The sequence below is a fragment of the Panulirus ornatus genome, chromosome 10, assembly GCF_036320965.1.
Source record: "Panulirus ornatus isolate Po-2019 chromosome 10, ASM3632096v1, whole genome shotgun sequence".
Taxonomy (NCBI): Eukaryota; Metazoa; Arthropoda; class Malacostraca; order Decapoda; family Palinuridae; genus Panulirus; species Panulirus ornatus.
The window spans coordinates 34,549,797-34,562,678 of NC_092233.1; the positions used below are offsets into that span (position 1 = coordinate 34,549,797).

A 12,882-nucleotide genomic window follows, 5' to 3' on the forward strand; every position below is an offset into this window, starting at 1 on the left:
AAATGAACAGAGGAAGGAGCCAAACGAGGATTTTATCTTCTAACGCTGCCTCGCGATGGCGGGAAAAGGAACGAATGATCATTTGTAAGGACGAAGTGAAAGTTATGAGTGATCGAAGCTTTAACATACAAGAGTGCATAAGGCGTGCATAGAATAGATTGAAAGTCGTAAATAGATTTGGTTGTCATTTTGTTCATCCACCCAGCTGCCCTGCAAATTTGAGTTGCACATATTCTTAAATCAGTGCGGGTAAATTAGGTAAAATAGAAAAACAAATTAAAATTTCCAAATATTACGACATACAGTGTACTCCTTTTTGCATCGTACATTAGTGTATCGTTGTTTAACAAATATTCATGATAATTCTTTGTATCCTTGTAAGTTCTTGTGTCCTCAATTAAGGCAAGCTTGCTAGGGTGTTGTCCTCAGTCAAGGCATCGTTCTTGCCACAAGTTGAATTCCACATACACTTTAGGCTCTGTTGTGTGGCCTCATGTAGCAATCTGAAAAAAATGATAGGTCATTAGAGTAGTTTAAGAAGTCTCAGTAACCCACTTGTGACCCCTGTGGGTACTTGTTGGCCTTTTCTTGTGAATTGCTCTGTCTGTTGCACCCATGCGGTGAAAAGAGTGGTGAGAGTAAATGAGCTTGGGAAGACGTGTGAAGAAGTACCAGGAGACTGTGAGTGCAGAATGGAAAAAGGTGAGAGTAGGGGACGTAAGGGGAGTGGGTGAGGAATGGGATGTATTTAGGGAAGCAGTGATAGCTTGTGCAAAAGATGCATGTAGCATGAGAAGCATGGGTGGGCAGATTAGAAAGGGTAATGAGTGGTGGGATGAAGAAGTAAGATTATTAGTGAAAGAGAAGAGAGAGGCATTTGGACGACTTTTGCAGGTCAAGTGAAAGGTGCAAGAGGTAAAAAAACAGGGCGAATGAGAGCTGGGGTGTGAGAATATCATTCAATTTTAGGGAGAATAAGATGTTTTAGAAGGAAGTAAATAAAGTGCGTAAGACAAGAGAACAAATGGGAACATCGGTGAAGGGGCCTAATGGGGAGGTAATAAGAAATAGTGGTGATGTGAGGAGATGGAGTGGGTATTTTGAAAGTTTGTTGAATGTGTTTGATGATAGAGTGGCAGATATAGGGTGTTTTGGTTGAGGTGGTGTGCGAAGTGAGAGGGTTCGGGAGAATGATTTGGTAAACAGAGAAGAGGTAATGAAAGCATTGCAGAAGATAAAAGCCGGCAAGACAGTGGGTTTCGATGGTATTGCAGTGGAATATATTAAAATAGGGGGCTCCATCCACTGTCAAATCCACTCCCAGATATCTAGAACACTTCACTTTCTCCAGTTTTTCTCCATTCAAACTTACCTCTTAGTTGACTTGTCCCTCAACCATACTGTACCAAATAACCTTGCTCTTATTCACATTTACTCTCAGCTTTCTTCTTCCACACACTTTACCAAACTCAGTCACCAGCTTCTACAGTTTCTCACACAAATCAGTCACCAGCGCTGTATCATCAGCGAACAACAAATGACGCACTTCCCAAGCCCTTTCATCCCCAACAGACTGCATACTTGCCCCTCTCTCCAAAAGTCTTCCATTCACCTCCCTAACAACCCCATCCATAAACAAATTAAACAACCAAGGAGACATCATGCACCTCTGCCACAAACCGACATTCACTGAGAACCAGTCACTTTCCTCTCTTCCTACATATACACATGCCTTACATCCTCGATAAATACTTTTCACTGCTTCTAACATCTTGCCTACCACACCATGTATTCTTAATACCTTCCACAGAGCATCTCTTATCAACTCTATCACATGCCTGATATGTATATATATATATATATATATATATATATATATATATATATATATATATATATATATATATATATATATATATATATATATATAAAAGTATAAAAAAAAAAATATATATATATTTTTTTTTTTTTTTTCCTTTGTCGCTGTCTCCCGCATTTGCGAGGTAGCGCAAGGAAACAGACGAAAGAAATGGCCCAACCCACCCCCATACACATGTATATACATACGTCCACACACGCAAATATACATACCTACACAGCTTTCCATGGTTTACCCCAGACGCTTCACATGCCCTGATTCAATCCACTGACAGCACATCAACCCCGGTATACCACATCGATCCAATTCACTCTATTCCTTGCCCTCCTTTCACCCTCCTGCATGTTCAGGCCCCGATCACACAAAATAGGGTTGAGGGTCAAGTCAATTGGGAGGTGAGTTTGAATGGAGGAAAACTGGAGGAAGTGAAGTGTTTTAGATATCTGGGAGTGGATCTGGCAGCGGATGGAACCATGGAAGCGGAAGTGGATCATAGGGTGGGGGAGGGGGCGAAAATTCTGGGGGCCTTGAAGAATGTGTGGAAGTCGAGAACATTATCTCGGAAAGCAAAAATGGGTATGTTTGAAGGAATAGTGGTTCCAACAATGTTGTATGGTTGCGAGGCGTGGGCTATGGATAGAGTTGTGCGCAGGAGGATGGATGTGCTGGAAATGAGATGTTTGAGGACAATGTGTTGTGTGAGGTGGTTTGATCGAGTGAGTAACGTAAGGGTAAGAGAGATGTGTGGAAATAAAAAGAGCATGGTTGAGAGAGCAGAAGAGGGTGTTTTGAAGTGGTTTGGGCACATGGAGAGGATGAGTGAGGAAAGATTGACCAAGAAGATGTATGTGTCGGAGGTGGAGGGAACAAGGAGAAGAGGGAGACCAAATTGGAGGTGGAGAGATGGAGTGAAAAAGATTTTGTGTGATCGGGGCCTGAACATGCAGGAGGGTGAAAGGAGGGCAAGGAACAGAGTGAATTGGAGCGATGTGGTATACCGGGGCTGACGTGCTGTCAGTGGATTGAATCAAGGCATGTGAAGCGTCTGGGGTAAACCATGGAAAGCTGTGTAGGTATGTATATTTGCGTGTGTGGACGTATGTATATACATGTGTATGGGGGGGGGGGCATTTCTTTCGTCTGTTTCCTTGCGCTAGCTCGCAAACGCGGGAGACAGCGACAAAGTATAAAAAAAAAAAAAAAAATATATATATATATATATATATATTTTTTTTTTGTGCTTTGTCACTGTCTCCGCGTTTGCGAGGTAGCGCAAGGAAACAGACAAAAGAAATGGCCCAACCCACCCCCATACACATGTATATACATACGTCCACACACGCAAATATACATACCTACACAGCTTTCCATGGTTTACCCCAGACGCTTCACATGCCCTGATTCAATCCACTGACAGCACGTCAACCCCGGTATACCACATCGCTCCAATTCACTCTATTCCTTGCCCTCCTTTCACCCTCCTGCATGTTCAGGCCCCGATCACACAAAATCTTTTTCACTCCATCTTTCCACCTCCAATTTGGTCTCCCTCTTCTCCTCGTTCCCTCCACCTCCGACACATATATCCTCTTGGTCAATCTTCCTCACTCATTCTCTCCATGTGCCCAGACCATTTCAAAATACCCTCTTCTGCTCTCTCAACCACGCTCTTTTTATTTCCACACATCTCTCTTACCCTTACGTTTCTTACTCGATCAAACCACCTCACACCACACATTGTCCTCAAACATCTCATTTCCAGCACATCCATCCTCCTGCACACAACTCTATCCATAGCCCACGCCTCGCAACCATACAACATTGTTGGAACCACTATTCCTTCAAACATACCCATTTTTGCTTTCCGAGATAATGTTCTCGACTTCCACACATTCTTCAAGGCTCCCAGAATTTTCGCCCCCTCCCCCACCCTATGATCCACTTCCGCTTCCATGGTTCCATCTGCTGCCAGATCCACTCCCAGATATCTAAAACACTTCACTTCCTCCAGTTTTTCTCCATTCAAACTCACCTCCCAATTGACTTGACCCTCAACCCTACTGTACCTAATAACCTTGCTCTTATTCACATTTACTCTTAACTTTCTTCTTTCACACACTTTACCAAACTCAGTCACCAGCTTCTGCAGTTTCTCACATGAATCAGCCACCAGCGCTGTATCATCAGCGAACAACAACTGACTCACTTCCCAAGCTCTCTCATCCACAACAGACTTCATACTTGCCCCTCTTTCCAAAACTCTTGCATTCACCTCCCTAACAACCCCATCCATAAACAAATTAAACAACCATGGGGACATCACACACCCCTGCCGCAAACCTACATTCACTGAGAACCAATCACTTTCCTCTCTTCCTACACGTACACATGCCTTACATCCTCGATAATAACTTTTCACTGCTTCTAACAACTTGCCTCCCACACCATATATTCTTAATACCTTCCACAGAGCATCTCTATCAACTCTATCATATGCCTTCTCCAGATCCATAAATGCTACATACAAATCCATTTGCTTTTCTAAGTATTTCTCACATACATTCTTCAAAGCAAACACCTGATCCACACATCCTCTACCACTTCTGAAACCACACTGCTCTTCCCCAATCTGATGCTCTGTACATGCCTTCACCCTCTCAATCAATACCCTCCCATATAATTTACCAGGAATACTCAACAAACTTATACCTCTGTAATTTGACCACTCACTCTTATCCCCTTTGCCTTTGTACAATGGCACTATGCAAGCATTTCGCCAATCCTCAGGCACCTCACCATGAGTCATACATACATTAAATAACCTTACCAACCACTCAACAATACAGTCACCCCCTTTTTTAATAAATTCCACTGCAATACCATCCAAACCTGCTGCCTTGCCGGCTTTCATCTTCCGCAAAGCTTTTACTACCTCTTCTCTGTTTACCAAATCATTTTCCCTAACCCTCTCACTTTGCACACCACCTCGACCAAAACACCCTATATCTGCCACTCTATCATCAAACACATTCAACAAACCTTCAAAATACTCACTCCATCTCCTTCTCACATCACCACTACTTATTATCACCTCCCCATTTGCGCCCTTCACTGAAGTTCCCATTTGCTCCCTTGTCTTACGCACTTTATTTACCTCCTTCCAGAACATCTTTTTATTCTCCCTAAAATTTAATGATACTCTCTCACCCCAACTCTCATTTGCCCTTTTTTTCACCTCTTGCACCTTTCTCTTGACCTCCTGTCTCTTTCTTTTATACATCTCCCACTCAGTTGCATTTTTTCCCTGCAAAAATCGTCCAAATGCCTCTCTTCTCTTTCACTAATACTCTTACTTCTTCATCCCACCACTCACTACCCTTTCTAATCAACCCACCTCCCACTCTTCTCATGCCACAAGCATCTTTTGCGCAATCCATCACTGATTCCCTAAATACATCCCATTCCTCCCCCACTCCCCTTACTTCCATTGTTCTCACCTTTTTCCATTCTGTACTCAGTCTCTCCTGGTACTTCCTCACACAAGTCTCCTTCCCAAGCTCACTTACTCTCACCACCCTCTTCACCCCAACATTCACTCTTCTTTTCTGAAAACCCATACAAATCTTCACCTTAGCCTCCACAAGATAATGATCAGATAATGATATTTTGCTTTGTCGCAGTCTCCCGCGTTAGTGAGGGAGCGTAAGGAAACAGACGAAAGAATGCCCCAACCCACCAACATACACATGTATATACATACACATCCACACACGCAAATATTCCTACCTATACATCTCAACGTACACATATATATACACACTCAGACATATACATATATACACATGTACATAATTCATACTGTCTGCCTTTATTCATTCCCATCGCCACCCCGCCACACATGAAATAACATCCCCATTCCCCCCTCATGTGCGTGAAGTAGCATTAGGAAAGGACAACAAAGGCCACATTCATTCACACTCAGGCTATAGCTGTCATGTAATAATGCATCAAAACCATGGCTCTTTTCCACATCCAGGCCCACAGAACTTTCCATGGTTTACCCCAGACACTTCACATGCCCTGGTTCAATCCATTGACAGCACGTCGACCCCGGTATACCACATTGTTCCAATTCACTCTATTCCTTGCACGGCTTTCACCCTCCTACATGGTCAAGCCCTGATCACTCAAAATCTTTTTCACTCCATCTTTCCACCTCCAATTTAGTCTCCCACTTCTCTTCGTTCCCTCCACCTCTGACACATATATCCTTTTGGTCAATCTTTCCTCACTCATTCTGTCCATGTGACCAAACCATTTCAAAACACCCTCTTCTGCTCTCTCAACCACACTCTTTTTATTACCACACATCTCTCTTACCCTATTATTAATTACTCGATCAAACCACCTCACACCACATATTGTCCTCAAACATCTCATTTCCAGCACATCCGCCCTCCTCCGCACAACTCTATCCATAGCCCACCCCTCGCAACCACATAACATTGTTAGAACCACTATTCCTTCAAACATACCCATTTTTGCTTTCTGAGATAATGTTCTCGACTTCCACACATTCTTCAACGATACCAGAACTTTCGCACCCTCCCCCACCCTATGATTCACTTCCACTTCCATGGTTCCATCTGCTGCCAATTCCGCTCCCAGATATCTAAAACACTTCACTTCCTCCAGTTTCTCTCCATTCAAGCTTACCTCCCAGTTGACTTGACCCTCAACCCTACTGTACCTAATAATCTTGCTCTTATTCACATTTGCTCTCAACTTTCTTCTTTCACACACTTTACCAAACTCAGTCACCAGCTTCTGCAGTTTCTCACATGAATCAGCCACCAGCACTGTATCATCAGCAAACAACAACTGACTCACTTCCCAAGCTCTCTCATCCACAACAGACTTCATACTTGCCCCTATTTCCAAAACTCTTGCATTCACCTCCCTAACAACCCCATCCATAAACAAATTAAACAACCATGGAGACATCACACAGTCCTGCCGCAAACCTACATTCACTGACATCCAATCACTTTCCTCTCTTCCTACATGTACACATGCCTTACATCCTCGATAAAAACTTTTCACTGCTTCTAACAACTTGCCTCCCACACCATATATTCTTAATACCTTCCACAGAGCATCTCTATCAACTCTTATCATATGCCTCCTCTAGATCCATAAATGCTACATACAAATCCATTTGCTTTTCTAAGTATTTCTCACATACATTCTTCAAAGCAAACACCTGATCCACACATCCTCTACCACTTCTGAAACCACACTGCTCTTCTTCACACACCCCTGCTGCAAACCTACATTCACTGCTCTTCCCCAATCTGATGCTCTTTACATGCCCTCACCCTCTCAATCAATACCCTCCCATATAATTTCCCAGGAATACTCAACAAAATTATACCTCTGTAATTTGAGCACTTACTTTTATCCCCTTTGCCTTTGTACTCTGGCACTATACAAGCATTCCGCCAATCCTCAGGCACCTCTCCATGGGTCATACATACATTAAATAACCTGAGGATAGGGGAGAAAGAATACTTCGCATGCATTCCTCACATGTCGTAGAAGGCGATTAAAGGGGATGGGAGCGGGGGCTAGAAACCCTCCCCTCCTTGTATTTTAACTTTCTAAAAGGGGAAACAGAAGAAGGAGTCATGCGGGGAGTGCTCATCCTCCTCAAAGGCTCAGATTGGGGTGTCTAAATGTGTGTGGATGTAACCAAAATGAGAAAAAAGGGGAGATAGGTAGTATGTTTGAGGAAAGGAACCTGAATGTTTTGGCTCTGAATGAAACAAAGCTCAAGGGTAAAGGGGAAGAGTAGTTTGGGAATGTCTTGGGAGTAAAGTCAGGGGTTAGTGAGAAGACAAGAGCAAGGGAAGGAGTAGCACTACTCCTGAAATAGGAGTGGTGGGAGTATGTGATAGAGTGTAAAAAAGTAAAGTCTAGATTGATATTGGTAAAACTGAAAGTGGATGGAGAGAGATAGGTGATTATTGGTGCATATACACCTGGGCATGAGAAGAAAGATCATGAGAGGCAAGTGTTTTGGGAGCAGCTGAGTGAGTGTGTTAGTAGTTTTGATGCACGAGACCGGGTTATAGTGATGGTTGATTTGAATGCAAAGGTGCGTAATGTGGCAGTTGAGGGAATAATTGGTGTACATGGGGTGTTCACTGTTGTAAATGGAAATGGTGAAGAGTTTGTAGATTTATGTGCTGAAATAGGACTGTTGATTGGGAATACCTGGTTTAAAAAGAGAGATATACATAAGTAAACGTGTGTAAGTAGGAGAGATGGCCAGAGAACGTTATTGGATTGTGTTAATTGATAGGCGCGAGAAAGAGAGACTTTTCGATGTTAATGTGCTGAGAGGTGCAACTGAGGGATGTCTGATCATAATCTTGTGGAGGCGAAGGTGAAGATTTGTAAAGGTTTTCAGAAAAGAGGAGAGAATGTTTGGGTGAAAAGAGTTGTGAGAGTAAGTGAGCTTGGGAAGGAGACTTGTGTGAGGAAGTACCAGGAGAGACTGAGTACAGAATGGAAAAAGGTGAGAACAAAGGAGGTAAGGGGAGTGGGGGAGGAATGGGATGCATTTAGGGAAGCAGTGATGGCTTGCGCAAAAGATGCTTGTGGCATGAGAAGTGTAGGAGGTGGGCAGATTAGAAAGGGTAGTGAGTGGTGGGATGAAGAAGTAAGATAATTAGTGAAAGAGAAGAGAGAAGCATTTGGACGACTTTTGCAGGGAAATAATGCAAATGAGTTTGAGATGTATAAAAGAAAGAGGCAGGAGGTCAAGAGAAAGGTGCAAGAAGTGAAAAAGAGGACAAATGAGAGTTGGGGTGAGAGTATCATTAAATTTTAGGGAGAATAAAAAGATGTTTTGGAAGGAGGTAAATAAAGTGCATAAGACAAGGGAACAAATGGGAACTTCAGTGAAGGGGGCTAATGGGGAGGTGATAACAAGTAGTGGTGATGTGAGAAGGAGATGGAGTGAGTATTTTGAAGGTTTGTTGAATGTCTTTGATGATAGAGTGGCAGATATAGGGTGTTTTGGTCGAGGTGGTGTGCAAAGTGAGAGGGTTAGTGAAAATGATTTGGTAAACAGAGAAGAGGTAGTAAAAGTTTTGAGGAAGATGAAAGCTGGCAAGGCAGCGGGTTTGGATGGTATTGCAGTGGAATTTATTAAAAAAGGGGGTGACTGTATTGTTGACTGATTGGTAAGGTTATTTAATGTATGTATGACTCATGGTGAGGTGCCTGAGGATTGGCAGAATGCTTGCATAGTGCCATTGTACAAAGGCAAAGGGAACAAAGGAGAATGCTCAAATTATAGAGGTATAAGTTTGTTGAGTATTTCTGGGAAATTATATGGGAGGGTATTGATTGAGAGGGTGAAGGCATGTACAGAGCATCAGATCGGGGAAGAGCAGCGTAGTTTCAGAAGTGGTAGAGGATGTGTGGATCAGGTGTTTGCTTTGAAGAATGTATGTGAGAAATACTTAGAAAAGCAAATGGATTTGTATTTAGCATTTATGGATCTGTAGAAGGCATATGAAAGAGTTGATAGAGATGCTGTGTGGAAGGTACTAAGAATATATGGTGTGGCAGGCAAGTTGTTAGAAGCAGTGAAAAGTTTTTATCAAGGATGTAAGGCATGTGTACGTGTAGAAAGAGAGGAAAGTGATTGGTTCTCAGTGAATGTAGGTTTGCGGCAGGGCTGTGTGAAGTCTCCATGGTTGTTTAATTTGTTTATGGGTGGGGTTGGTAGGGAGGTTTGGAAAGAGGGGCAAGTATGCAATCTGTTGTGGATGAGAGAGCTTGGGAAGTGAGTCAGTTGCTGTTTGCTGATGATACAGTGCTGGTGTTTGATTTATGTGAGAAACTGCAAAAGCTGGTGACTTAAGTTTGGTAAAGTGTGTGAAAGAAGAAAGTTGAGAGTAAATGTGAATAAGAGCAAGGTTATTAGGTACAGTAGGGTTGAGGGTCAAGTCAATTGGGAGGTAAGTTTGAATGGAGAAAAACTGAAGGAAGTGAAGTGTTTTAGATATCCGGGAGTGGATTTGGCAGTGGATGGAACCATGGAAGTGGAAGTGAATCATAGGGTGGGGGAGGGGGCGAAAATTCTGGGAGCCTTGAAGAATGTTTGGAAGTCGAGAACATTATCTCAGAAAGCAAAAATGGGTATGTTTGAAGGAATAGTGGTTCCAACAATGTTGTATGGTTGCGAGGCATGGGCTATGGATAGAGTTGTGTGCAGGAAGGTGGATATGCTGGAAATGAGATGTTTGAGGACAATATGTGGTGTGAGGTGGTTTGATCGAGTAAGTAATAATAGGGTAAGAGAGATTTGTGGTAATAAAGAGAGTGTGGTTGAGAGAGCAGAAGAGGGTGTTTTGAAATGTTTTGGTCACATGGAGAGAATGAATGAGGAAAGATTGACCAAGAGGATATGTGTGTCAGACGTGGTGGGAACAAGGAGAAGTGGGAGGTAAAATTGGAGGTGGAAAGATGGAGTGAAACGCGGGAGACAGCGACAAAGCAAAATAATAAAAATATATATATATATATATATATATATATATATATATATATATATATATATATATATATATAAAGGTGAGAACAATGGAAGTAAGGGGAGTGGGGGAGGAATGGGATGTATTTAGGGAATCAGTGATGGATTGTGCAAAAGATGCTTGTGGCATGAGAAGAGTGGGAGGTGGGTTGACTAGAAAGGGTAGTGAGTGGTGGGATGAAGAAGTAAGAGTACTAGTGAAAGAGAAGAGAGAGGCATTTGGACGATTTTTGCAGGGAAAAAATGCAATTGAGTGGGAGATGTATAAAAGAAAGAGGCAGGAGGTCAAGAGAAAGGTGCAAGAGGTGAAAAAAAGGGCAAATGAGAGTTGGGGTGAGAGAGTATCATTAAATTTTAGGGAGAATAAAAAGATGTTCTGGAAGGAGGTAAATAAAGTGCGTAAGACAAGGGAGCAAATGGGAACTTCAGTGAAGGGCGCAAATGGGGAGGTGATAACAAGTAGTGGTGATGTGAGGAGATGGAGTGAGTATTTTGAAGGTTTGTTGAATGTGTTTGATGATAGAGTGGCAGATATAGGGTGTTTTGGTCGAGGTGGTGTGCAAAGTGAGAGGGTTAGGGAAAATGATTTGGTAAACAGAGAAGAGGTAGTGAAAGCTTTGCGGAAGATGAAAGCCGGCAAGGCAGCAGGTTTGGATGGTATTGCAGTGGAATTTATTGAAAAAGGGGGTGACTATATTGTTGACTGGTTGGTAAGGTTATTTAATGTATGTATGACTCATGGTGAGGTGCCTGAGGATTGGCGGAATGCGTGCATAGTGCCATTGTACAAAGGCAAAGGGGATAAGAGTGAGTGCTCAAATTACAGAGGTATAAGTTTGTTGAGTATTCCTGGTAAATTATATGGGAGGGTATTGATTGAGAGGGTGAAGGCATGTACAGAGCATCAGATTGGGGAAGAGCAGTGTGGTTTCAGAAGTGGTAGAGGATGTGTGGATCAGGTGTTTGCTTTGAAGAATGTATGTGAGAAATACTTAGAAAAGCAAATGGATTTGTATGTAGCATTTATGGATCTGGAGAAGGCATATGATAGAGTTGATAGAGATGCTCTGTGGAAGGTATTAAGAATATATGGTGTGGGAGGAAAGTTGTTAGAAGCAGTAAAAAGTTTTTATCGAGGATGTAAGGCATGTGTACGTGTAGGAAGAGAGGAAAGTGATTGGTTCTCAGTGAATGTAGGTTTGCGGCAGGGGTGTGTGATGTCTCCATGGTTGTTTAATTTGTTTATGGATGGGGTTGTTAGGGAGGTGAATGCAAGAGTTTTGGAAAGAGGGGCAAGTATGAAGTCTGTTGTGGATGAGAGAGCTTGGGAAGTGAGTCAGTTGTTGTTCGCTGATGATACAGCGCTGGTGGCTGATTCATGTGAGAAACTGCAGAAGCTGGTGACTGAGTTTGGTAAAGTGTGTGGAAGAAGAAAGTTAAGAGTAAATGTGAATAAGAGCAAGGTTATCAGGTACAGTAGGGTTAAGGGTCAAGTCAATTGGGAGGTGAGTTTGAATGGAGAAAAACTGGAGGAAATGAAGTGTTTTAGATATCTGGGAGTGGATCTGGCAGCGGATGGAACCATGGAAGCGGAAGTGGATCATAGGGTGGGGGAGGGGGCGAAAATTCTGGGGGCCTTGAAGAATGTGTGGAAGTCGAAAACATTATCTCGGAAAGCAAAAATGGGTATGTTTGAAGGAATAGTGGTTCCAACAATGTTGTATGGTTGCGAGGCGTGGGCTATGGATAGAGTTGTGCGCAGGAGGATGGATGTGCTGGAAATGAGATGTTTGAGGACAATGTGTGGTGTGAGGTGGTTTGATCGAGTGAGTAACGTAAGGGTAAGAGAGATGTGTGGAAATAAAAAGAGCGTGGTTGAGAGAGCAGAAGAGGGTGTTTTGAAGTGGTTTGGGCACATGGAGAGAATGAGTGAGGAAAGATTGACCAAGAGGATATATGTGTCGGAGGTGGAGGGAACGAGGAGAAGAGGGAGACCAAATTGGAGGTGGAAAGATGGAGTGAAAAAGATTTTGTGTGATCGGGGCCTGAACATGCAGGAGGGTGAAAGGAGGGCAAGGAATAGAGTGAATTGGAGCGATGTGGTATACCGGGGTTGACGTGCTGTCAGTGGAGTGAATCAAGGCATGTGAAGCGTCTGGGGTAAACCATGGAAAGCTGTGTAGGTTTGTATATTTGTGTGTGTGGACGTATGTATATACATGTGTATGGGGTGGGTTGGGCCATTTCTTTCGTCTGTTTCCTTGCGCTACCTCGCAAACGCGGGAGACAGCGACAAAGTATAAAAAAAAATATATATATATATATATATATATATATATATATATATATATATATATATATATATATAGTAATTTTACAAACATAAATCATAGTG

The 12,882-nt window shown here is 42.6% G+C and overlaps 1 protein-coding gene across 1 annotated transcript in view; it reads right to left on the reverse strand.

Annotated features, from left to right (window-relative positions):
• Positions 1-285: 285 nt before the first annotated feature.
• LOC139750898 (uncharacterized) overlaps positions 286-12,882 on the reverse strand; it is a 265,619-nt gene continuing 253,022 nt past the window's right edge. Inside the window, exon 4 of the mRNA XM_071665778.1 lies at positions 286-503. Coding sequence (XP_071521879.1) covers positions 398-503 — 106 coding nt within the window. The 3' untranslated portion in view covers positions 286-397. The remainder of the gene's footprint in view (positions 504-12,882) is intronic.